Genomic DNA, 24884 nt, shown 5'->3' with positions numbered 1-24884 from the left:
ACACAGTCAGAGAGAGGGAGAGAGAGACACACACAGTCAGAGAGAGGGAGAGAGAGACACACACAGTCAGAGAGAGGGAGAGAGAGACACACACAGTCAGAGAGAGGGAGAGAGAGACACACACAGTCAGAGAGAGGGAGAGAGAGACACACACAGTCAGAGGGAGAGAGAGACACACACACAGTCAGAGAGAGGGAGAGAGAGACACACACAGTCAGAGAGAGGGAGAGAGAGACACACACAGTCAGAGAGAGGGAGAGAGAGACACACACAGTCAGAGAGAGGGAGAGAGAGACACACACAGTCAGAGAGAGGGAGAGACACACACACCCACAGAGACACACCCACCCACCCCACAGAGAGACCCAGACAGTGACGGACATGGAGACACACACAGTCAGAGACACAGCTTGAAATGATTGAACTGAAATCAGGGTGGCAGTAACAGGAGGATATGAATTAACAGCTTATAAAAGAGCTGTGAGTTCCTGTGAGTGAGCACCGCTCCCTGAATCTAAAATTCTCCCAATCCTTTCATTTACTGCTTTTCGTGGCAACTTTATAAATCTCTTTGCTTTATTACAATCTTTAATTTCTCGATCATCACACTTTTCCTGCTGGTTTTTTGCATCTTAAAGTTTCAGAGAATGTCTAAAGTACAGGAGGCCATTTGGCCCATTGAGTCTGCACTAACTTTCTGACAGAGCCTCTTACCCAGGCCCTATCCCTATAACCCCACATTCTTAGCCCGCTAATCCCCCTAACCTACACATCTTTGGACACTCAGGGACAATTTAACACCTAACCTGCACACCTTCGGAGTGTGGGAGGAAACCGGAGCACCCGGAGAAAACTCATGCAGACACAAGGAGAATGTGCAAACTCCACACAAAAAGTGACCCAAAGCTGGGAATTGAACCCGGGTCCCTGGCGCTGTGAGGCAGCAGTGCTAATCCACTGTGCCAGCCCAGTATGTATGTAAAGGGATGTGTTTGTTGTAAACCATGTTTCCATGACACCCTGCCCCTCATATCTTCACACCTTCCTTTGTCTGGGCCAATCATCTGGCAGGTCACTCACCAGAGGCTTCAGAGAACAGAGACAACTCCTCACACCCATGACCTATGACATGTGACCTTCACACCCATGACCCATGACATGTGACCCTGATGCTACTCTCAATTATAGGGAGTGGGATTGCTTGATCTTGGGATTGGACATAGCTCGGCACAACATTGAGGGCTGAAGGGCCTGTACTGTGCTGTAATGTTCAATGTTCTAACCCTAAAAGCGACCTCGAGGGAAACTCAGCTCCAACTTCCACTCACCTTGAAGCTGTAGCCCTGGTCCACCAGGAATCGCTGCCTCTTTGCAGAGTAGGCCATCTCCTGTGTATCCTGAGACACCAAGGAATAGAAGAATGCATTGTACTCCTCAGCAACCATCCCTAAGAGACATCACAAAATCCAGGACAGAGTCCAATCAGAATCACACACAGCACAACAGCAAAAGGCAGAATGGTTCCGCAGTGCTGGTATTTTCTAAAACGGCGCCCACAGCAACAAGACTCTCAGCTAATTTACAACCAATTCCAACTCACATTCACTTGCCCATGTTAAATACAACAGCAGATGATCCGAGTCTAGCTTTTATAGATTAAAGCTACTGGGGCTGAGAGAGCGATCACACGCACTGACACACATTTTCACACACATGGACAGGTGGGCAGACAGTCTCACGCATAGACACAGACACAAGGCAGACAGTCACACACAGGCAGACAGACACACAGACGGACAGTGGATGTAGACAGACAGACACACAGGCAGGCAGTCAGTCACACACAGGCAGACAGTCAGTCAGTCACACACAGGCAGACAGTCAGTCACACACAGGCAGACACACCCCTGCTCACTGTCAGGTGAACCGACAGTCATGCCACCTGCCACATCCAGTTGTGAATGATTGTGGTCGACCAAATACCCAATAGGAGACGGCTCCACAAAAATCCCCATCGTCAGTGATGGGTGATGCTGCATATTGGTGAGAAAGACGGGATATCTGCAATCACCTTCAGTGATTGAAGATTCCCGGCTCGGGTCACTGTCTGTGTGGACTTTGCACATTCTCCTCGTGTCTGTGCGGGTTTCCTCTGGATGCTCCGGTTTCCTCCCACAGTCCGAAAGATGTGCGGGTTAGGTTGATTGGCCATGCTAAGGAATTGCCCCTTAGTGTCCAGGGATGCTTAGGGTAGAGGGATTAGTGGGTGTAATATGTGGGGATGTAGGGGTACGGCCTGGGTGGGATTGTGTTCGGTGCAGACTCGATGGGCCGAAGGGCCTCTTTCTGCACTGTGGGGTTCTATGATTCTATGAAAAGTGCTGAATGGACGATCCATCTCGGGCTCTCCCTGAGGCAACACAGACATTCGTCTTCAGCCAACTCGATGGCTGCGATCGAGCCCAATGCCTTTGCTTATCCGTGTAGGTTTTGTTTGTCTCTCTGGTGAGGATTGGATTCAATTTGAACTGGTTTTCGGAGCAGGAAGGAGATGGACGAAGGGCTCAGCCCGTCCACTCTGCAAACCAGCTTTGTAACTTGGGAAAGGAATCTTTTTCTTTTATTCTGACATCAAGAAACAGCTGAAGTTACTGGGTACAAAGGCCAATCTTCCTGATCATATTCTGGCGATTGTTTCTGCAGTGGCCCTCGCTACTGGAGCAATTCATGGGCCATCTCAGTGAGGTGAGGATCACCCTCCTTCACATCAAGGTCGCACTGGATCGAGAGAGAGATCGGGGGCTCCAGAAAACCTGAAGTCAATGGGAATTGGGAGCAAACTCTCTGCTGGTTGGAGTCACACCAAACACAAAGGAAAATGGATGTGGTCGTTGATGGTCAATTATCTATGATAAGAAATGTGTATTGTTATATTTTTGTGATTCTGTTTTCTGTGTTATTACAAGCTGACCAGGACAATCTGCAAAACCAAATGCTACTGAGCTTGTCCCTGAAACTTATTAATTAAAGTTTAGCACCACAAGAAAGAGACTGAATCAGACACCATGGAGAGATTGCGAGAGATAGGAACTCTGTGGGATCAAAGGTTTTAATCAGTGAAGTGAGAAATGATTTGAAGATTTACATATCAAAGTGGAAAGAGTAAATTTGTAAGGTGTGCCTTTATCAATCTGACAATCCCTTGATTTGGTTAATGGGGCTGTTGCCACAAAGGTTGTTTAATTATAGTTTTGACCAAGTATGATTTGAGAGTGGTGTTGGTGGTGTTCTGTACGACAATTTTAACTGCATAACTTGTATCCTGTGCGCTTGTTATCTTTTCTTTTTAATGATTAGTTTTTGTTTTTAAAGTTTTAGAGGTCAATCGGGAATCCTATGCTTTTGGAATTCTCGTTTTCACAACTAAAAAGAAAGGTTTACAATCAGTGAGACAGACTTAGCTCAGGGGTCTGGTTTATGCAGCAATGTTCAGGATACATCTCAGCAGGAGTCCCTCAGGGTTAGTGTCCTAGATCCAACCATCCTCACCTTCCCTCCGTCATAAGGTCAGAAGTGGGGATATTCACTTGTGACTGTACAATGTTCAGTACCATTCACAATGACTCAGATATTGAAGCAGCCCATGTCCAAATGCAGCAAAACCTGGAGTTTATCAGGGGAAGGGGGGGTGGAATGTGGAACTGAGTTCACAATCCAATCAGCCATGATGTTGTTGAATGGTGAAACAGGCTCGAGGGGCTGAGTGGCCTACTCCTGCTCCAAATTCATTTGTCCATATGGACAATATCTAGGCTTGGGCTGACAAGTGGCAAGCATCACTCATGCCACAGAAGCACAGCCATCTCCAACAAGAGATACTCTAACCATCACCTCTTGACACTCAACAGCATCACCATCCCCCACTGTCAACATCCTGGGTGCTGCCGTTGAGCAGAAACTGAACTGGACCCAGCCATATAAACACAGTGGCTACAAGAGCAGCTCAGAGGCTGGGAATACTTTGGCAAGTAAGTCACCTCCTGACTCCCCAGAGCCTGTCCACCATCTACAAGGCACAAGTCAGGAGTGTGATGGAATACTCCCCACTTGCCTGGATGGGTGCAGCTCCAACAACACTAAAGAAGCTCAACACCATCCAGTCTGCTCAATCAGCAGCCTATTCACCATCTTAAATATTCACTCCTGACAATGACAGCTGTGTGCAGCATCCACAAAATGTACAGCAGCAACTTGCCAAGACTCCCTTTGACAGCACCTTCCAAACCCACTATGCAGAAGGACAAGGGCAACAGATACATGGGCTATTAGGGATGGGCAATAAATGCTGGCCAGCCAGCGATGCCCACATGTGGTAAACAAATAAAGACGACACCCGTCCCTGAACGATTGCAACAAGAAAGCAGAGAGGTGTCCTCGCTCACCTTTCTTTGCTCGCAGCACTCTGCCCAGTCTCTGAGCCTCCTGGCGCCTGGACCCTCCATGTGACGATATCTGGATCAACACATTGGCTTCAGGCAGATCAAACGAGGTGTCACCCACCTACAGAGATCAGCATGTAAGTGGCACTTCACAATCAGTGTGCTGCCAATAGAGAGAACAGTACAGACGCACACACACAAAACCTGCAACAAAGATACAACACCCCCCCCCCACATACACACACAAACCCACAACACCACCCCCCTACATACATACACACACACACAAACCCACAACACAGATACAACACCACCCCCTCCCACATACAGCTCCACACACACAAAACCCGCAACAAGATACAACACCACCCCCCCACATACATACACACACAAAACCCGCAACAAGATACAACACCACCCCCCACATACATACACACACACACACAAAACCCACAACAAGATACACCACCACCCCCCACATACATACACACACACACAAAACCCGCAACAAGATACAACACCACCCCCCCACATACATACGCACACACACAAAACCCGCAACAAGATACAACACCACCCCCCACATACAGCTCCACACACAGACACACACACACAGAGAACTGTACAGACGCACACACACAAAACCCACAACACAGATACAACACCCCCCACATACACACACAAACCCACAACAAAGATACAACACCACCCCGCCACATACAGCTCCACACACACACACTCAGAAACCGCACCCTCCCCATGCCCACTAAAATGCAGCTCCTGTCCTGTTTACCTTTGAGATAAAGATGGTGTTTATTTTTGGATTGTGAGTGAAGTTCTGCAGGATCTGCATCCTCTCACCTTGCGATGTTGGTCCATAAATATAAGGCCTGAAATTCAACAAAATGAGACACGAGTTATTCGAAAATCTCAACCCAACTAAAACCCAAAGTACTGCCAGCCCATAATAACCAGAGTGAGTGAATTCTATTTCATAACTTACCACGAGAGAACGAACTCCCAACCCCAGCACAGCCAGGGGTGAATCTGTGAGAAATCTGGCTTATATTTACTAACACCTCATTCAAATTGGAATAGTGATTGGTGAAGATATTCACTGACTGTATGGCCCTGACAGGCCAGCCCACCTCAAACTCTGGATAGATAGCTGTCAGCAGTAGGTTTATATTTTTACTGAAATTTATTATTATCCAATGTTAATCGACCTTCAGGAATGGGGAAATCCTGAATTTTGAACTCTTGATCATTGCTTGTCACCAAATGAAGCTTCTGTTTGTCCACACCAGAGGCTAGCTGGACTCAGTCGCTGTGGCAGGAAGCTGGTTGTTTCTCTCTGGGTTTTCCAGAGCACTGTGTGACTCTGCCTTACTCAGCAGCACCAGCGGGGAGGGGAGCAGATAGTGAGGGACAGTCAGGGTATTTACAGCCAGCCAGTGGGACAGCAGGATGGGGATCGAGGGATTGCGAGGACAAATTAATCTCACCAACGGAGTGAGACAACTGTGCTCGGTCCAGGAATCAGCGACTGGCCGAGACGGTGAGCAGATTACACTGAAAGACCGAAAAGCAGCTTCCAGCAAAGTTACAGACTTCCAGGAAGCTCCTTCCCAAAACAAACCACGACAGACAGAGTACCAGGAACACTGGAGGATGCAAACACAATGCTTACATCTGGCAGACAGGGGAAAGTCTGAACAGCCAATACGGCAGCAGACACAATCTGCTGGGGATGATCCCACAATACACCCCCCCCAAATCCACAATACCCCCACTCCCACCCACCCCCCATCCGCAACATCCCCACTCCCACCCACCTCACATCTGCAACACCCAAACCCCACAACAGCCACACGTCCACAACACCCCCACCCTCACCCTGCAACCCCTTCATCTGCCACACCTCCACCTCCACCCACACCCCCAGTCACCGGGCAGCTCTGCAAATGCCACTGACTTTCCAGCTCGCTACATCTGAGTGAGGTTAGGTTTCACTCTGACCCCAATCTCCTAAGGTGTTCCCAGAAGTTCATTCAGCCGCCGCTTACTTGTTAAGTTTGATTGCATACTCCTTGAGGGCAAACACATTGTCCGCAAACACGATGATCTTGTCGTTTCTCCTCTCGTGGAAGCGGATCAAGAACTGACAAGCTCGGAACTTGTTTGGGTTCATGACATAAAGCAGCATTCTCTTCTTCGTCTTAATCGCGACGTACTCTCTGTAAAACTCGGGGGACATCGGACACCAGACCTACACAACACACCCAGTGGAAAGAAAGTGGGACTTAGAAACATGGAAACTAGAAGCCGGAATTACTATTGAGCAGAGCACCAGAGAGAATTTCCCCACCTGTTTTAAATAGCAGCTGTGGGATCTTTGATAGTCAGAAGCTTTTTCCCAGGGTGCATGAGTCAATTACTGGGGGGCACAGGTTTAAGGTGCGAGGGGCAAAGTTTAAGGAGATGTACGAGGCAAGTTTTTTTTACACAGAGGGTGGTGGCTGCCTGGAACTTGCTGCCAGGGGAGGTAGTAGAAGTGGATACGATAGTGAGTTTTAAGGAGCACCTGGACAAGTACACGAATAGGGTGGGAATAGAGGGATATGGTCCCGGGAAGGGTAGGGGGTTTTAGTTCAGTCGGGCAGCATGGTCGGTGCAGGCTTGGAGGGCCGAAGGGCCTGTTCCTGTGCTGGAATTTTCTTTGTTCTTTGCACCCTAGAGGGCAGTCAGGGCATGAGTTTAACGTCACATCTGAAAGACAGTGCAGCACTCCCTCAGTGCGACACTGGAATGTCAGCCTGGATTTTAACACAGAACAGTACAGCACAGTACAGGCCCTTCGGCCCTCAATGTTGTGCCGAGCTATGTCCAATCCCAAGATCAAGATATCCCACTCCCTATCATTCTGGTGTGCTCCATGTGCCTATCCAATAACCGCTTGAAAGTTCCTAAAGTGTCCGACTCCACTATCACAGCAGGCAGTGCATTCCACACCCCAACCACTCTCTGAGTGAAGAATCTACCTCGGACATCCTCCTATATCTCCCACCATGAACCTTACAGTTATGCCTCCTAGTAACAGCTACATCCACCCGAGGAAACAGTCTCTGCATGTCCACTCTATCTATCTCTCTCATCATTTTATAAACCTCTATTAAGTCGCCTCTCATCCTCCTCCGCTCTAAAGAGAAAAGCCCCAGCTCCCTCAACCTTTCCTCATAAGACCTACCCTCCAAACCAGGCAGCATCCTGGTAACTCTCCTCTCCAATGCTTCCACATCCTTCTTATAGTGAGGTGACCAGAACTGCACAACTCCCTGGAGTAGGACTTGAACTCGGAGCTGAGGTGTGTGTGGCATTCACTGAACCATGATGGCAAACTCAACAAATCTCCACCTGGCTTCAGAATCAACAATCTGTCATTTAGCCAATGGCATAAATACGCTGGCTGGTGTTCATCACATTTTGATGGAGAGAAAACATTGGCCCAGGAACCCAGGAGAACTCGCTTCTCATTATTACTGCCAAGATCTGAGTCCTGTACCCATCCCTGTTAAGACTTTCAATGTCTCAATCAACGGATGGTGCCTCGGACACTGCTGCCATTTATTTCCCACTGACTCTCTGCAACGCCTCCCTCAGCCCCACACTCTGAGGGTCTTGACTCTGGCCGGGACACAGTTCACACTGTCTCACATCGCACTGACCAACCAGTCACTTGTGTACTGAGCCAAAAGGATGTACACTCAGGGAGGGAGGAAAGCTGCCAGCCTCAGCCTGCTTTGCTAGGCCTGTGTGTGAGACTCCAGTCCCTCACCAACAGGCTGACTCTGAACTGCCATCAAATGTCCTCCACACGACATTCCAATATCAAACCAACGTCTGCAGCACTGCAGAGAGGAAACAGGGCAACACCGGGTTCTCAGGGCAACCCGAGAGTGGGTAATAAATGCCAGCCTTGCCAATGATGCCCACATCCTGAGGATGAATGAAAATACAGCAGCTGGGTAACTCACTGTTAGTATAAATCCTGCTCGCTGGGTTCAGTCCAGAAGCATTACTCTCCCAATAACAAACCTGTCCTCAGCTGAAGAAACACCCAAACAAGCCTGTTCACAGCTTGCTGGACAACTAGCGACAACATCTCCTGGTAAGTGCCGAGATAGCGAGCAGTCACTGTGCGTGCGACCAGCTGCAATGTAGCAGCAGGGATTCTGCATGCTCTGTGTGAGTGACTCACCTCAGCACACTGCACCTTGGCAATGTAACCGCCGTTCTGAAGCTCCATCCAATTGGCTTCAAAGAGCTTTGGCCCAATGAGGAAATTCAGGTCGACAATTTTGTCATCTTCTCGGACCAGAGTGGCGGTCAGCCCCAGCTTACAGTGAGCCTGCACAATGGTCAGAACACGCCGGAACATTCTGGCTGAAAGGCAAGGAGAACAAAGATCACCAGCATTAACACAGCAAATGACTACACATACAGTCAACCTGTGATTAAAGCTTCAGTTCCAGGCACCCACTCTTAGAAACCAGCACTGTGCAAACTGAGCACTGTACGGGTTACATATCAACAGAAAGCTCCCTCTACACTGTCCCCCATCAAACACTCCCAGGACAGGTACAGCACGGGGTTAGATACAGAGCAAAGCTCCCTCTACACTGTCCCCATCAAACACTCCCAGGACAGGTACAGCACGGGGTTAGATACAGAGCAAAGCTCCCTCTACACTGTCCCCATCAAACACTGCCAGGACAGGTACAGCACGGGGTTAGATACAGATGATCTGGGTTACTGTGTAATTCTGATTGAGCGCGCGCGCGCGCGCACACACACACACACACACACACACACACACGTGCCTGTGCCAGGCTGCGCTCGGTACCTGGAATAGTGTGCACCTCATCGAGCAGCATCAAACCCCACTCCTGACTCTTCATCCACTCCATCACCCGCTCCGCCTCCCAGGATCGCTTTGTTGTGTGTCCCAACATTGAATATGTGCTAATGGCGATCGAGCAGCCGATCGGCTTGTCCTTGGCGTCTGAGGTGAAGCGGCAGATCTGACTATCATCAATGGTCGACCACATTTTGAACTGTGACTTCCACTGCTCCACAGACACAGCCGAGGTACAGAGGACTAGGCATCGCTTCCGCACTGTGCAAGCTGCTGTTACGCCCACCAGAGACTTCCCGGCACCTAAGGAGGACAATGGGTACCAGCCACATCTTTACATCCAATGGAATGGTTAATAAAGATCAAAAAGAGAAATAAAAGCTTTATCCAGCACCGTTCATCACTGTGTGACAGCTCAGAGCCCCTCGCAGGCAGCAAAATACTCAGCAAATGTCTTCATTGTTCTCGATACAGGAAAGGGTCAATTCAGTCCAAGTATCCCACCCAAGGGTTGCTGCTTCACTTCAGCCTCACACACAGCACCTGATACACAAAAGTAATTTACCTATGGTGATGTTAGTTGAGGGATACACACATGCCAGGGCCCCAGGCAAAACATTTCAACACAGAAACATAGAAGTTAGAAGCAAGAGGGGGCCATTCGGCCCTTCAAGCCTGCTCCACCATTCATTATGATCATGGCTGATTGTCCAACTCAATAGCCTAATCCTGCTTTCTCCCCATAACCTTTGATTCCATTCACCCTCAAGTGCTATATCCAGCCACCTCTTGAATACATTCAATGTTTTGGCATCAACTACTTCCTGTGGGAATGAATTCCACCGGGTGAAGAAATGTCTCCTCATTAACGGTGCTCAGTGCTAGGGTTCAGGGGACATTCCAGTCTGACCACAATGCAGTCGCTGAGGGAGCGCTGCACTGCCGGAGGGTCAGTGCTGAGGGAGTGCTGCACTGTCAGAGGATCAGCGCTGAGGGAGTGCCGCGCCGTCAGAGGGTCAGTACTGAGGGAGTGCCACACTGTCAGAGGGTCAGTGCTGAGGGAGTGTCGCACAGTCAGAGGGTCAGTACTGAGGGAGTGCCGCACTGTCAGAGGGTCAGTGCTGAGGGAGTGCCGCGCCGTCAGGGGGTCAGTGCTGAGGGAGTGCCGCACTGTCAGGGGGTCAGTGCTGAGGGAGTGCCGCGCCGTCAGGGGGTCAGTGCTGAGGGAGTGCCGTGCCGTCAGGGGGTCAGTGCTGAGGGAGTGCCGCGCCATCAGGGGGTCAGTGCTGAGGGAGTGCCACACTGTCAGGGGGTTAGTATTGAGGGAGTGCCACACTGTCAGGGGGTTAGTATTGAAGGGAGTGCCACACTGTTGGAAGTGCTGTCTTTCTGGTTATTTTATTGAAGCTGTGTGTGTCAGTTCCAATCCATGTTTGGGAGGTTAATGAATTTATATTCTGAAAAGATGAAATCCCACAGATCCATCGCGGGGAAACCAGGCTTCCCAGATACTGGAGCAGGATTGCTGGGTAAAACGTACGGATGTAATCTACACAGTCTGAGATAAACAGAATGTGGGAGTCTGAGCAGAGTAAAATATTTACCGCAGGGTAGGACAATAACTCCGGATCTGGCACGGCCATTCCCAAACATCTTCCGCAGGCTCTTTTCCTGATAGGGTCGGAGGACGGCTGTGGGCTTCAGATCAATGTTAACGTCTGGGTTGACGGTATCATTCCGGAAATCATACTCTGCCAGCAGTGGGTACTCGAGGTGAATGCAGCGTTTCTGCAGGTCCTCAATCATTTCCTACGGGAATCAGAGTTTAGAAACGGATTCCTCCAGATACACAGAAACAGAAACTGCAGCTTTTCCCGCACGTTTCCGATTTACAGTCTGCAGGTTGACAGGGAAACGGGGAGGATGTCATTGCAGACTGACACTTTCACATAGACAGGGAGTTTTATAAATACGACACAGGAATTTATCCTGGTGATCGCAGGCAGGAAACGTCAAATCCAGACACTGAAAGTTACTCTTGTAGTAACCACTACATCAGTCCATGTGCCACACCGTTACAGAGCAGCAACTCAGCACAAATGTAGCCTGACTGCCTGTCTCTGCACTTCATTAGTTATCAGTTACATAGAATATTATAGTATAGAAAGCGACCATTCAGCCTGACCACTCTGTTCTGGGGTTTATTCCCCATACAAGCTTCCAACGCCTCTACTTTTTCAGGAGGCTAAAGAAATTTGACATGTCAGCCAAGACTCTCACCAACTTTTACAGATGCCCCATAGAAAGCATTCTTTCTGGTGTATCACAGCTTGGTATGGGCTCCTGCTCTGCCCTAGACCACAAAGAATTACAAAAGGTCGTGAAGTTAGCCGAATCCATCACACAAACCAGCCTCCCATCCACCAACTCTGTCTACACTTCCCACTGCCTTGGCAAAGCAGCCAGCATAATTAAGGACCCCATGCACCCCGGACATTCTCTGTTCCACCTTCTTCCATCGGGAAAAAGATACAAAAGTTTGAGGTCACGTATCAACCAACTCAAGAACAGCTTCTTCCCTGCTGCTGTCAGACTTTTGAATGGACTTACCTAGCATTAAGTTGATCTTTCGCTACACCCTAGCTATGACTGTAACACTACATTCTGCACCCTCTCCTTCCCTGCTCTATGAACGGTATGCTTTCTCTGTATAGCATGCAAGAAACAATACTTTTCACTGTATACTAACACGTGACAAATAATAAATTAAATCAAATAAGTTACTTCATCCCAGTATAAGCTTCCACTCTTTTGTTCCTTGTGTTGATCAAGCTTCTCCTGGACAGCACTGATACTGTTCCTCTGTAAGAAGTCTGACAACACCAGGTTAAAGTCCAACCGATTTATTTGATAGTAAACTCGCAAGCTTTCGGGGTTTGCCCCTTCGTCAGGCGATTGGAGAGTTCCCATTTATAGAATCATAGAACCCTACAGTGCAGGAAGAGGCCCTTCGGCCCATTGAGTCTGCACCGAACACAATCCCACCCAGGCCCTACCCCCATATCCCTACATATTATACCCACTAATCCCTCTATCCCACACATCCCTGGGCACTAAGGGGCAATTTCTCAGCATGGTCAATCAACCGAGCCCGCACATCTTTGGACTGTGGGAGGAAACTGAAGTACCCGGAGGAAACCCACGCAGACACGAGGAGAATGTGCAAACTCCACAGACCTGACGAAGGGGCAAATCCCGAAAGCTTGTGAGTTTACTATCAAATAAATCGGTCGGACTTAAACCTGGTGTTGTCAGACTTCTTACTGTGTTTACCCCAGTCCAATGCCGGCATCTCCACATTATGACTGTTCCTCTGCGACAAGGCAGCAAGAGTGCACACACTCTTCCCTCCCTGTGTAAGGAAGGCTCTGCTCAATCCCAATTGGATTTATTCACTGCAGATTATCCGTCACCTGTCTGACTTCGAAGGACACGGTCTGCAGCTCCTCCTCCTCTTCCTCCTCCTTGTCCATCTGCTCGTAGAAATCAAACAGGTCAGCGGGAACGTCTGCTTTACCGGGGGTGGGAGTGGACTCCACACTCTGTGATGTCGAAGCAGCTCCATTGTTCTGCACGGGTTTCGCCATCTGCAATGAGGAACATTGTTTCTGGTGGTACTGTCACCAAGTCCCAAACTGTAGGCAGAATCCACGAAAGCTGTCAACTCAATCGCCAATAGGACACATTCCAGTTAATGTGATATTCAACACCACCCCTCCCCCAAACCACCAGGCAGCACTCCTGACTTAAATATCAGTGATTATTCTGGGGTAGAGGGAGCTTTACTCTGTATCTAACCCTGTGCTGTACCTGTCCTGGGAGTGTTTGATGGGGGGACAGTGTAGCGGGAGCTTTACACTGTATCTAACCCCGTGCTGTACCTATCCTGGGAGTGTTTGATGGGGGGACAGTGTAGAGGGAGCTTTACACCGTATCTAACCCCGTGCTGTACCTGTCCTGGGAGTGTTTGATGGGGGGACAGTGTAGAGGGAGCTTTACTCTGTATCTAACCCCGTGCTGTCCCTGTCCTGGGAGTGTTTGATGGGGGACAGTGTAGAGGGAGCTTTACACTGTATCGAACCCCGTGCTGTACCTATCCTGGGAGTGTTTGATGGGGGATAGTGAGGACGGAGCTTTACTCTGTATCTAACCAGGTCTGGGTGGGTTTGTGAGATGCACTGAGCAGGTTTGCTGCTGGATTGTTTGGGCCACGTGATTGGTTCCTCTTTGTGTTTAGATGAAGTGAAGAATAATCTGGAATCCGTTTACAGTCACTTACCAACATGGCAGATTTACTGGACACGGTTCCCATGATGAGTTCAGTTTCGTCACCTTCTGCTGTTCTCAGTCGACATTCCTTTATGATCTTGTCCTGCAGCAGTTTCTGGATCACGTCGGGGTGTGTGCTCTCCACAAAATATCTGTCAGCAAAAGAGATTTGCACTCAACCCAAAGACTGTCCAAGACGAACAGCAAAACCCAATCTTCTGCCGCCAACATCCTCAAACTGGATTATTGCATACAGCATTAGTATTCCCTCAGCGCCGACCCTCTGACAGTGCGGCACTCCCTCAGCACTGACCCTCTGACAGTGCGGCACTCCCTCAGCACTGACCCTCTGACAGTGCGGCACTCCCTCAGCACTGACCCTCTGACAGTGCGGCACTCCCTCAGCGCCGACCCTCTGACAGTGCGGCACTCCCTCAGCGCCGACCCTCTGACAGTGCGGCACTCCCTCAGCGCCGACCCTCTGACAGTGCGGCACTCCCTCAGCGCCGGCCCTCTGACAGTGCGGCACTCCCTCAGCGCCGGCCCTCTGACAGTGCGGCACTCCCTCAGCGCCGGCCCTCTGACAGTGCGGCACTCCCTCAGCGCCGACCCTCTGACAGTGCGGCACTCCCTCAGCGCCGACCCTCTGACAGTGCGGCACTCCCTCAGCGCTGATCCTCTGACAGTGCGGCGCTCCCTCAGCGCCGACCCTGTAGACATGATATGCAGGTATCAGTTTCCTTACCTGTTGTGTTTCAGGACCAATTTCACCTTTCCATAACTAACAGTGCAGAGCTGTGGGAAGAAAGACAGTGTTAACACTCAGCACATCTGTTTTTTCATATTCCCCATTTCCCAGGAGATCAAACTAACACGATCCAGAGACAGCGAGAGGGTCTCCTGCACAACTCTCTCCCTGTCGAAGAATGTATTGTCCACTGGATAACCGTCATACATGGAACACAGTGTGTGGGGCCCTCGGGTACACTATCTGCTTCTGATGACTCCACATCAGTGGCCTTAACTCCAGCTCCCTGGCTCTGGAATCCTCTCCCTAAACCTCTCGCTATTCACAACCTCTTTGACCAAGGTTTTGGTCAACTGTCCTGATAGTTTCTGTAGTTTGTTGTCCAATCTTGTTTGCTGATGCTCCTACCTTTGGGCTGTGTTTATCTATACTAAAGAGAATATATAAACACAAGGTGGAAACAGATCCCAGACTGAGGATACGATTGTTACAGGGTTCCCAGTGTTAGCTCCCACAGTGTAGGGTATACACTGACGTAAGGGAAGGATAACGTTATTCCAGTGCTCGACTCTCAACCCAGAGATGAGAGTTCAAATCCCACCACCCAAGTGGGCAGACTGAACCTGGGCGGCACAGTGGTTAACACTGCTGCCTCACAATGCCAGGCGTTTCTTCAGAAGGAACTCTTCAAATGCAGCTCATGAAAATACAACAAAACTTACTCCAATCAAAGGAAGGATTTAATAAAGAAACATCGTTACTCCAAAATTGGGGCTTCGCCCTGGGCCACTCCAAGCTTCCCACAATTCTATATAGTTCCTTATTTATAGTGAATCAGTTGGTCAGCTGACTATTACATCCCTCTGTAATTGGTTCCATGGTTTACTGAGTCAGCTGACCCTTACAGCTTGTTCCCATTGGTCACATTACATTCAACACGAAGTTGTCACTGGTTACATTCTAACACCAGGGACCCAAGTTCGATTCCCAGCTGGGGTCACTATGTGTGCAGACTCTATGTTCTCCCCATGTCTGCGTGGGTTTCCCTCAGGTTTCCTCCCACAGTCTGAAAGACGTGCTGGCTAGGTGGATTGACCCGAACAGGCGCCAGAGTGTGGCAGCTAGGGGAATTTCACAGTAACTTCATTGCAGCGTTAATGTAAGCCGATTTGTAATTAATAAATAGTCAGGGAAAATGTCAATGAGATAGACCATCGCCCATGATCTAGTGACAGGGCAGGTTCGAGAGATGAATGGCCTACCCTGCTCCTACGAAACCACCCTAAAAACCATAACGCTCCACGTATTTCTTCCAGTCTTTATCCCGTCTGGCCCACACCTGCCTGATTCACACTGGAGTCAGTGCCCTCAGTGTGTGGTGAGTGCTGGGCCTAGCTGGTATTGTGGATCACCCAGTAACAAGTATTAAAAGGCAGTCACCTTGATGAACTGTATAATCCCGTCGGGAATTGAAGTCTTGCTGAGTTTCTGCAGATACTCAATAATGTCGCTAGTTTGCAGGCCAACACTGACAGCTGCGTACAGCGAGTATGCTGTCAGCTTATACTCGTGTGTGTGTGTGGGCCTGCAGACAGGCTCAGCGACAGCCACCAGGAAGTCCTGTGCGTACTTATAAACCGGGGAAAAGGCTTCAAGGAAAATGTGTCCATCAGGAGCCTGCAGACATGAAATAAAAACCCATTAATTAAAAACAGCCAATAAATGTCTAACTGGCTGAAGCTGTGGCTAATGAAGCACAGGAAGAGGTTCTTTGGCCCATCGTATCTCTACTGGCTCTCTGAAGGAGCTATCCAATTAGTCCTTCTCCAGTCTTCCACCCCATAACCAGCTCTTTCCCCAGAGCCCTGCAAAACTTTCCCTTCAAGTATTTATCCAATTCCTATTTGAAATTGAATCTGCTTCCACCAGCCTTACAGACAGCGCCTCACAACAACTCACTGCGTAAATACGTTCCTCATCTCTCCTCCCGTCCTTTAGCGATTGTCTTCAATCAGCGCTCCCCTGGTTATCCTCGACACTCCTGCCATTGGCAAGAAGCTTCTCCTTATTTATTCCATCAAAATCCATTGTGATTGGGAAAGCTTCACTGAAACCTCCTCCTCACTCTCTGCGATAAGGAGAACTACCCCAGCCTCTCCACATTAACTCAAGTCCCTCATCATTAGAAATTTGAAACACACAGGTTTGATGCTTGAAAGAAAAATTAGTGACACAAATGCCCACAAATGATGCTGAAACAACAGAGGTAATATTGATAGTTCAGGCCAGGCCGCATCTCGGGACTGGAACTCGCTCATATCACTGACATTCTGGAAGGATAAAGGGTAATGTCAAGACTGGACCCAAGCTCAGACACTGGGAGGGTGGAGGGAAATTGGGGTGGGGAGGTGGGCAACAGGTCTTAGCCTTGACTCAATGGTTAGTACATTTTGTGGGTTCAATTCCAAGTTTGTGCACACAATCCAAGCTGTGCGCCAGCGCGGTGCCGGGGGAGCGCCGTTTCTTTGATAAATTTTGAAGTATGTTCTTTTTCTTTAGTTGGGGTCGTTAACAGAAGTTAAGGAAAGTTTTTGTTTGGTAGTAAAAAGTAAAGGGGGAGGGATGTGAGGTAATGCATTTTGGAAGGTCTAATACAGATAGGAAGTATATAGTAAATGGCAGAACCCTTACGAGTATTGATAGGCAGAGGGATCTGGGTGTACAGGTACACAGGTCACCGAAAGTGGCAATGCAGGTGGAGAAGGTGGTCAAGAAGGCATACGGCATGCTTGCCTTCATCGGCCAAGGTACTGAGTTTAAAAATTGGCAAGTCATGTCGCAGCTTTATAGAACCTTAGTTAGGCTGCACTTGGAATATAATGTTCAATTCTGGTCGCCACACTACCAGAAGGATGTGGAGGCTTTGGAGAGGGTACAGAAAAGATTTACCAGGATGTTGCCCTGGTTTGGAGGGCATTAGCTATGAGGAGAGGTTGGAGAAACTTGGTTTATTCTCACTGGAGCAACGGAGGTTGAGTTGTAACCTGATAGAAGCCTACAAGATTATGAGAGGCATGGACAGAGTGGATAGTCAGAAGCTTTTTCCCAGGGTGGAAGAGTCAATTACTAGGGGGGCACAGGTTTAAGGTGTGAGGGGCAAGGTTTAAAGGAGATGTACGAGTCAGGTGTTTTTACCCAGAGGGTGGTGGGTACCTAGAACTCGCTGCCGGGAGAGGTAGTGGAAGCAGATATGATAGTGACATTTAAGGGGCATCTTGACAAATACTTGAATAGGATGGGAATGGGGGGATATTATCCCCGGAAGGTAGGGGGTTTTATTTCAGTTGGGCAGCATGGTCGTTGCAGGCTTGTAGGTCCGAAGGGCCTGTTCCTGTGCTGTAATTTTCTTTGTTCTTTGGATGTTATGTATTTACAGCAGTATAGCTGTTGGCAGAATTGTCACGTGAGGTGTGGTTTTTCTTTGGTTGGTAATTCTTCCTGTGAAACTACTGCAGTGTCAGTTTCAATGGGTGTTGAAGATCCTTCAGAAACGCAGTCTGAATTTGTCTCTGTGGTTAGTCACTGTTCAGAGGTATCACTGCTTCGCATTTCTGATGCAAGTAATTCTTGTGACGTTTCCGTGGTCTCATTTTGTATCTCGTCAGGCTGATGTCGGCAAACAAACGAGAATTACTCATTCTCCCTGAGTAAATGCTCCGTTTGTAGATTATGTTCTCAGTCAGCCATCTGTGCCTTTTTTGATGTTGTATCCTTTTATTGGTACAACCTCTTCTGTGTACGTCCTTGCAATAAGATTTGATGGTTTCGACAGCAGATGCTTTAGTTTCTGATTATAGATGGTCTCAGATATCAATGCTGCTGCAGCCCCAGTATCAAATTCTACTTTGACTAGTTAAACATTGAGTTTTGGGAACACCCATAAATATTGTGAATCGCCCTGTACTGACAGATGCCTTGTTTCAGCTCCCGAACTTGTCTTGGGACATTATCTTCCAAGGTGTCTTCATTTTCGCCTGCCATCTTATAGATTTTTCTTGCAGACGCCGATGTGTTCTTTTTCTTACCAAGTCTTTGGTGTAGGGGAACTTTGCCGGGTCCGGCAGGACTTTGGCAACATGGTCTATTTTGCCTCCTCCAGCGTTCCCCCCACTGAGGTGCCCAGCTTGTAGATTTTTTTTCCAGAATCCGGTCACATCCCATTCTCGTTGCCAATTTCCTCTTTGATAAACACTGACTGAAATTTCAGCAAAAAGGAAAGTAACAAGGTGCCTCACTCGGGTTAAAGTCAAACACAATTCAGGTTCAGTTCCGAGAATCGAAAGAGAAAATGGTGGAAAATCTCAGCAGGTCTGAGGAGAGAAAAGAGCTGACACGTTCCAAGTCCGATGACCCATTATCAAAGCAGACCTGCTGAGATTTTCCAGCTGTTTCTCTTTTGGTTTCCAGCATCTGCAGTAATTTCGGAAATGTTGCTCATCCAAGGACCAAGGTGGACGAGGCCCAGAGGCCCACAAACCCCTCTGCTTTCGTCACTACAGATCATGTGGCATCCTACCAGAGACACAGCTACTTTAAACACATAACACAGGTAGATGTTCAGTCATCACATGCTAAAATCAGCGCTATATAAATGAACACACGGACTAACAGCGATAGGCCAGTCAACCCCTTGAGCCTGCTCCACTATTTAGTCAGACCATAGCTGACCTCATCGTGACCTCAATTCCACTTTCCTGTTCCCCGTAATCCTACTGATCAAAAATCTATGTAACTCAGCCTTGAATACACGCAGCCTCCAATGATCTTCATGGGGGGAAATATCCTCCCAGCATCTACTCTGTCAGCCCATCCCCAGCCCCCCCCGCCCCCACCTCAGAATCTGATACGTTTCAATAAGATCACCTCTCATTCTTCTAAACTCCAACAGATACAGACTCAATCTAATCAAACTATTTTCAGAAGACAAATCTTTTTATCTCAGGAATCAGCCCAGCAAACTTTTTTGGAACTGCCTCCAATACAAGTATGGTACAGTGGTTAGCACTGCTGCCTCACAGCACCAGGAACTCAGGTTCGATTCCAGCCTCAGGTGACTGTGTGGAGTTTACACATTCTCCCCGTGTCTGAGTGGGTTTCCCCGGTGTGCTCCAATTTCCTCCCACAGTCCAAAGATGCGCGATTGGCCATGCTAAACTGTCCCATAGTGTCAGGGAGATTAGCAGGGTAAATGCGTGGGGTTATGGGACTAGGCCCTTGGTAGGATTGTGGTCTGTACTGACTCGATGGGCCAAATGGCCTCCTTCCGCACTGCAGGGATTCTATGAAGTTGGAAAATAAGCATGTTCCTCCTTAAGTAAGGAAACTTAAACTGCACACAGTTCTGGAGGTGTGAACTCACCAATGCCCTGTACAGTTGTAACAAGACTTCCCTATTTCTATTCCTTATTCTATTCCCTATTCCTTGCAATGAAGGAGAACATTCTATTTGCCTTCCTAATTACTTGTACCTGCTGACTTTGTGTGCTTCAACTACAGGGACACCCAGGTCCCTCTGTACCACATCATTCTGCATCTGAATTTGAATAATATTCTGCTTTTCTATCCTTCTTCCTGCTAAGGTGAACAATCTCATATTTTCCCACATTATAATCCAACTGACATTTGTTGTTTACACTCACTTAACCTGTTTATATGCCTTTACAGGCTCTTTGTATCCTGCTCACAACTTGCTTTCCAACCTATCTTTGTATTGTCAGCAAATTTAGCTACACAACAAATCGTTGTGGCCCCAACATGGATCCTTGTGGCACTCCACGAGTTACAAGTTTGCCATCCAGAAAATGCCCCATTTATCCAGACTCTCTGTCCCCCTGTTAGTTAGCCAGTCCAAATACATGTAGTTGCTGCTAACCTACCACCCACAGTGGCCTGGAGGAGTGATCTTCCTTCAGATTCATCAGCGTCCTGTAATCCTTGGCTCCATATTCATCTTCCTTAACCGCAGACTGCTCCACCTGTTTGCCAGCAGCAGACGGAACGGCTTCCTGAGACTCAGCATCCATAGAAAGCTCATCCTCATCCTCTTCATCATCGTCATAACGACGCTTCTTGAATTTCTTTTTATCTGAGGGAAAAAAATGTTGACGAGATTAAAGCATTTTATAAAAAAAGCATACACTGTTTACAATCTATATAAATGACTTGGGTGAAAGGGTCACAGCAAAGTTTGCGCATACAAAGATAATGGTATCCACAAATGAAGTTGTGAAGGGGACACAATGGGTCTGTAAAGAGATATGAAATGGTGAAGTGATTGGTCTGAAAGATGCAGGATGACGAAGGAAGCTGTGAGGCTATCTGCTCCGCCAGGAAAAACAGAATATTATTTGAATAAAGGAAGTCTGAGGTACAGAGGGATCTGGGTGTCCTGGTAGATCAATCACAGAATGTAAATTCCCAGGCCAGTAATCCAGGACTATTAACACAAATAATAGAAGTTCAAATTACACAACGGGCATCTGAGTTCAGTTCTATGTAAAAAGGACACATCTAACTCACTAACTGCCCAAGAACACCACCCAGTCTTAGCAAAGCAGTTCAAACAGGTACAACAGAACATAAGAGTTAGGAGCAGCAATAGGCTATTCGGCTCTTTAAGCATAAGAACATAAGAAATAGGAGCAGGAGTAGGCCATCTAGTCCTTCGAGCCTGCCCCGCCATTCAATAAGATCATGGCTGATCTGTCGTGGCTCAGTTCCACTTTCCCGCCCTCTCCCCATAACCCTTAATCCCCTCGCTTATCAAAAACCCATCAACCCGCGTCTTAAAAATACTTAGTGAGGCAGCCTCCACCACCTCAACGGGCAGAGAATTCCAGAGATTCACCACCCTTTGAGTGAAGAAGTTCCTCCTCAACTCCATTCTAAACCACCCCCCCTTTATCTTGAGGCTGTGCCCCCTAGTCCTACTGCCCTTTCTGAGTGGAAGAGTCTCTCCACCTCTATCCTATCCATCCCATTCATCATCTTATACGTCTCAATGAGATCTCCCCTCATTCTTCTAAACTCTAACGAGTACAAGCCTAGTTTATTCAGCCTCTCCTCATAGCTCAACCCCCTCAACTCCGGTATCAGCCTAGTAAACCTCCTCTGCACTCCCTCCAAGGCCAAAATATCCTTGCGTAAGTACGGCGACCAAAACTGCACACAGTACTCCAGCTGCGGCCTCACCAGTGCCCTATACAGCTGCAGCAAGACCTCCCTACTTTTATATTCAATCCCCCTCGCTATGAAGGCCAGCATCCCATTAGCCTTCCTGACCACCTGCTGCACCTGCAGGCTGGGTTTTTGTGACTCATGCACAAGGACCCCGAGGTCCCTCTGCACCGTCGCCTGCTGCAGTTTTTCGCCACGTAAGAAATAGTCCTTCCTACCATTATTCCTACCAAAGTGGACCACCTCGCACTTGCCAACATTAAATTCCATTTGCCATTTCCTGGCCCATTCGCCCAGCCTATCTAGATCCTTCTGCAGACTCTCCACACCCTCCTTGCAATGCTCCGCCTTTTGATATTACGGCTGATCTGATTGGGGCAGCACGATGGCACAGTGGTTAGCACTGCTGCCTCACAGTGCCTTCGACCTGGGTTCAATCCCGGCCTCAGGTCACCATCTGTGTGGAGTTTACACATTCTCCCCGTGTCTGTATGGGTTTCCTCCAGGTGCTCTGGTTTCCTCCCCCAGTCCAAAAACGTGTGAGTTAAGTTGATTGGTCATGCTACATTGCTCCTTAGTGTTAGGGGGTATGTCATGGGGATTAGCAGGGTTGTTTAAGAAGGGTGCCAGGCAAAAGGCGGGGAATTATAGGCTGGTTAGTTTAACGTCTGTGGTAGGTAAAATGTTAGAATCTGTCATTAAGGAGGAAATTGCGAGGCATCTGGAAGGGAATTGCTTGATAGAGCAGACGCAGCACGGTTTCATTAAAGGGAAGTCGTGTCTGACAAATTTACTGGAGTTCTATGAGGATGTGTCTAGGGCGGTGGATAGAGGAGAGCCGGTGGATGTGGTCTTTCTAGATTTTCAGAAGGCGTTTGACAAAGTACCTCACAAGGTCGAGGGACATGGAGTTGGGGGTAGGGTGTTAGCGTGGATAGAGGATTGGTTGTCAAATAGGAGGCAGAGAGTGGGGGTCAACGGGTGCTATTCGGATTGGCGGATGGTGACTAGTGGAGTGCCCCAGGGGTCGGTGCTGGGGCCTCAGCTTTTTACCATTTATATAGATGATCTGGAGGAGGGAACCGAGTGTAGGGTGTCGAAATTTGCGGATGACACCAAGATTGGGGGAACGGCAAATTGTGCGGAGGGTGTGGAGAGTCTGCAGAAGGATCTAGATAGGCTGGGCGAATGGGCCAGGAAATGGCAAATGGAATTTAATGTTGGCAAGTGTGAGGTGGTCCACTTTGGTAAGAAGGCCTATTACTTACGGGGCAAAAAACTGCAGCTGGCGACGGTGCAGAGGGACCTCGGGGTCCTTGTGCATGAGTCGCAAAAACCCAGCTTGCAGGTGCAGCAGGTGGTCAGAAAGGCAAATGGGATGCTGGCCTTCATAGCGAGGGGGATTGAATATAAAAGTAGGGAGGTCTTGCTGCAGCTGTATAGGGCATTGGTGAGGCCGCAGCTGGAGTACTGTGTGCCGTTTTGGGTGCCGCACCTGCGCAAAGATATTTTGGCCTTGGAGGGAGTGCAGAGGAGGTTTACTAGGCTGATACCGGAGTTGAGGGGGTTGAGCTATGAGGAGAGGCTGAATAAACTGGGCTTGTACTCGTTAGAGTTTAGAAGAATGAGAGGAGATCTCATTGAGACGTATAAGATGATGAATGGGATGGATAGGATAGAGGTGGAAAGACTCTTCCCGCTCAAAAAAGACAGTAGGACTAGGGGGCACAGCCTCAAGATAAAAGGGGGGCGGTTTAGAACAGAGTTGAGGAGGAACTTCTTCACTCAAAGGGTGGTGAATCTCTGGAATTCTCTGCCCGTTGAAGTGGTGGAGGCTGCCTCGCTAAATATTTTTAAGACGCGGGTTGATGGGTTTTTGATAAGAGAGGGGATTAAGGGTTATGGGGAGAGGGCGGGAAAGTGGAACTGAGCCACGACAGATCAGCCATGATCTTATTGAATGGCGGGGCAGGCTCGAAGGGCTAGATGGCCTACTCCTGCTCCTATTTCTTATGTTCTTATTAGAGGGGTTATGGGGATAAGGCCTGGGTGGGATTGTTGGTGGTGTAGGCTCAATGGGCTGAATAGCCTCCTTCTGCACTGTAGGGTGTCTATTATTCTATGATCTGGTTATGCTTTCGACGCCACTTTGTCCCTTAGCTCCACAAGAGGAAATGCCGATCCCATATTCACCATGTCAAGTCCCCACAGGATCTTACATGTTTCAATAAGGTCACCTTTCACTCTTCTAAAAAGTTTATTTATTAATTACAAGTAGGTTTCGTCACCCAGTCACCACACTCTGGCGCCTATTCAGGTACACCGAGGGAGAATTTAGCACAGTCAATGCACCCTAACCAGCACGTCTTTCAGACTGTGGGAGGAACCTGGAGGAAACCCACACAGACACAAGGAGAATGTGCAGACTCCACACAGACAGTGACCCGAGGCTGGGATTGAACCCAGGTCCCTGGTGCTGTGAGGTAGCAGTGCTGACCACAGTGAAAGCTCCAGTGGGTAGAGGATAAATCCTTCACCCCAGGCAGTGAAGCCTCTCTAAACAGCTTCATACCTCAGGGCACAAGTGCGGGACAGTAACATACCGATGATTCATCCACTCAGACGCCCTGATCCCTCTGCCCAGGGCACTCAGCCATCCACAAACTGGCCGCTCTGACAGGAATGCCCCCCTGTAGCCGGGGGGGAACTGACCACAGCCAGTGTCGGACCCGGGGGGTTATATCAGGGAGTAGGAGATGCTCCGCCAGCCGCTTGGTGCCGCCGGGCCTCCCCGGGTGAGGGGGATGGGGACGGGCCGCGCTCCCAAACCCAGACCCCGGCCTCACCTCGCTCCTTCTTGCCCATGGTCCCGAACTTACTGAGCATGTGCCACACCGACACGACCTACTGGGCATGCGCTTTACCGGCACGAGCCACAGAGCTTGCGCCAAGCCGGTACAACTCATTGAGCATACGCTCCACCGGCACGAAGTACTGAGCTTGCGCCAGGCCGGCACGACCTACTGCGCATGTCTAAAACCGGCGTTGGGCATATGGGTTTCCGATGCCAGTACGCATGCGCACAATGCCAGCTCAATCACGTGGACCTTGTCAGAGCAGCCCATGGTTCAAATCTCCCCCTCCATAAAAACACAACATGGTTCAAATCTCCCCCTCTATAAAAACACAACATGGTTCAAATCTCCCCCTCTATAAA

General features: G+C 48.8%; 1 protein-coding gene across 2 annotated transcripts in view; it reads right to left on the bottom strand.

Annotated features, from left to right (window-relative positions):
* Positions 1-24600, bottom strand: part of ercc3 (excision repair cross-complementation group 3) — a 28589-nt gene extending 3989 nt beyond the window's left edge. The window contains exons 1-13 of one of the 2 annotated variants that reach the window (XM_080199587.1): positions 24514-24600; positions 20368-20576; positions 15872-16108; positions 14429-14478; positions 13694-13835; positions 12828-13001; positions 10959-11163; positions 9343-9657; positions 8698-8882; positions 6506-6708; positions 5233-5329; positions 4443-4560; positions 1329-1447 (exon numbers count right to left, since the gene is read on the bottom strand). In XM_080199587.1, coding sequence (XP_080055713.1) covers positions 1329-1447; positions 4443-4560; positions 5233-5329; positions 6506-6708; positions 8698-8882; positions 9343-9657; positions 10959-11163; positions 12828-13001; positions 13694-13835; positions 14429-14478; positions 15872-16108; positions 20368-20576; positions 24514-24553 — 2094 coding nt within the window. In that variant the 5' untranslated portion in view covers positions 24554-24600. The remainder of the gene's footprint in view (positions 1-1328; positions 1448-4442; positions 4561-5232; positions 5330-6505; positions 6709-8697; positions 8883-9342; positions 9658-10958; positions 11164-12827; positions 13002-13693; positions 13836-14428; positions 14479-15871; positions 16109-20367; positions 20577-24513) is intronic. The other variant, XM_080199588.1, reaches the window with a different exon arrangement.
* Positions 24601-24884: the final 284 nt, after the last annotated feature.

The sequence above is a fragment of the Carcharhinus amblyrhynchos genome, chromosome 11 (genome assembly GCF_965287045.1).
Source record: "Carcharhinus amblyrhynchos chromosome 11, sCarAmb.v2.hapA, whole genome shotgun sequence".
Lineage (NCBI taxonomy): Eukaryota > Metazoa > Chordata > Chondrichthyes > Carcharhiniformes > Carcharhinidae > Carcharhinus > Carcharhinus amblyrhynchos.
The sequence above is the reverse complement of the archived record's forward strand: the minus strand, read 5'-3'. Positions and strand labels throughout refer to the sequence as shown.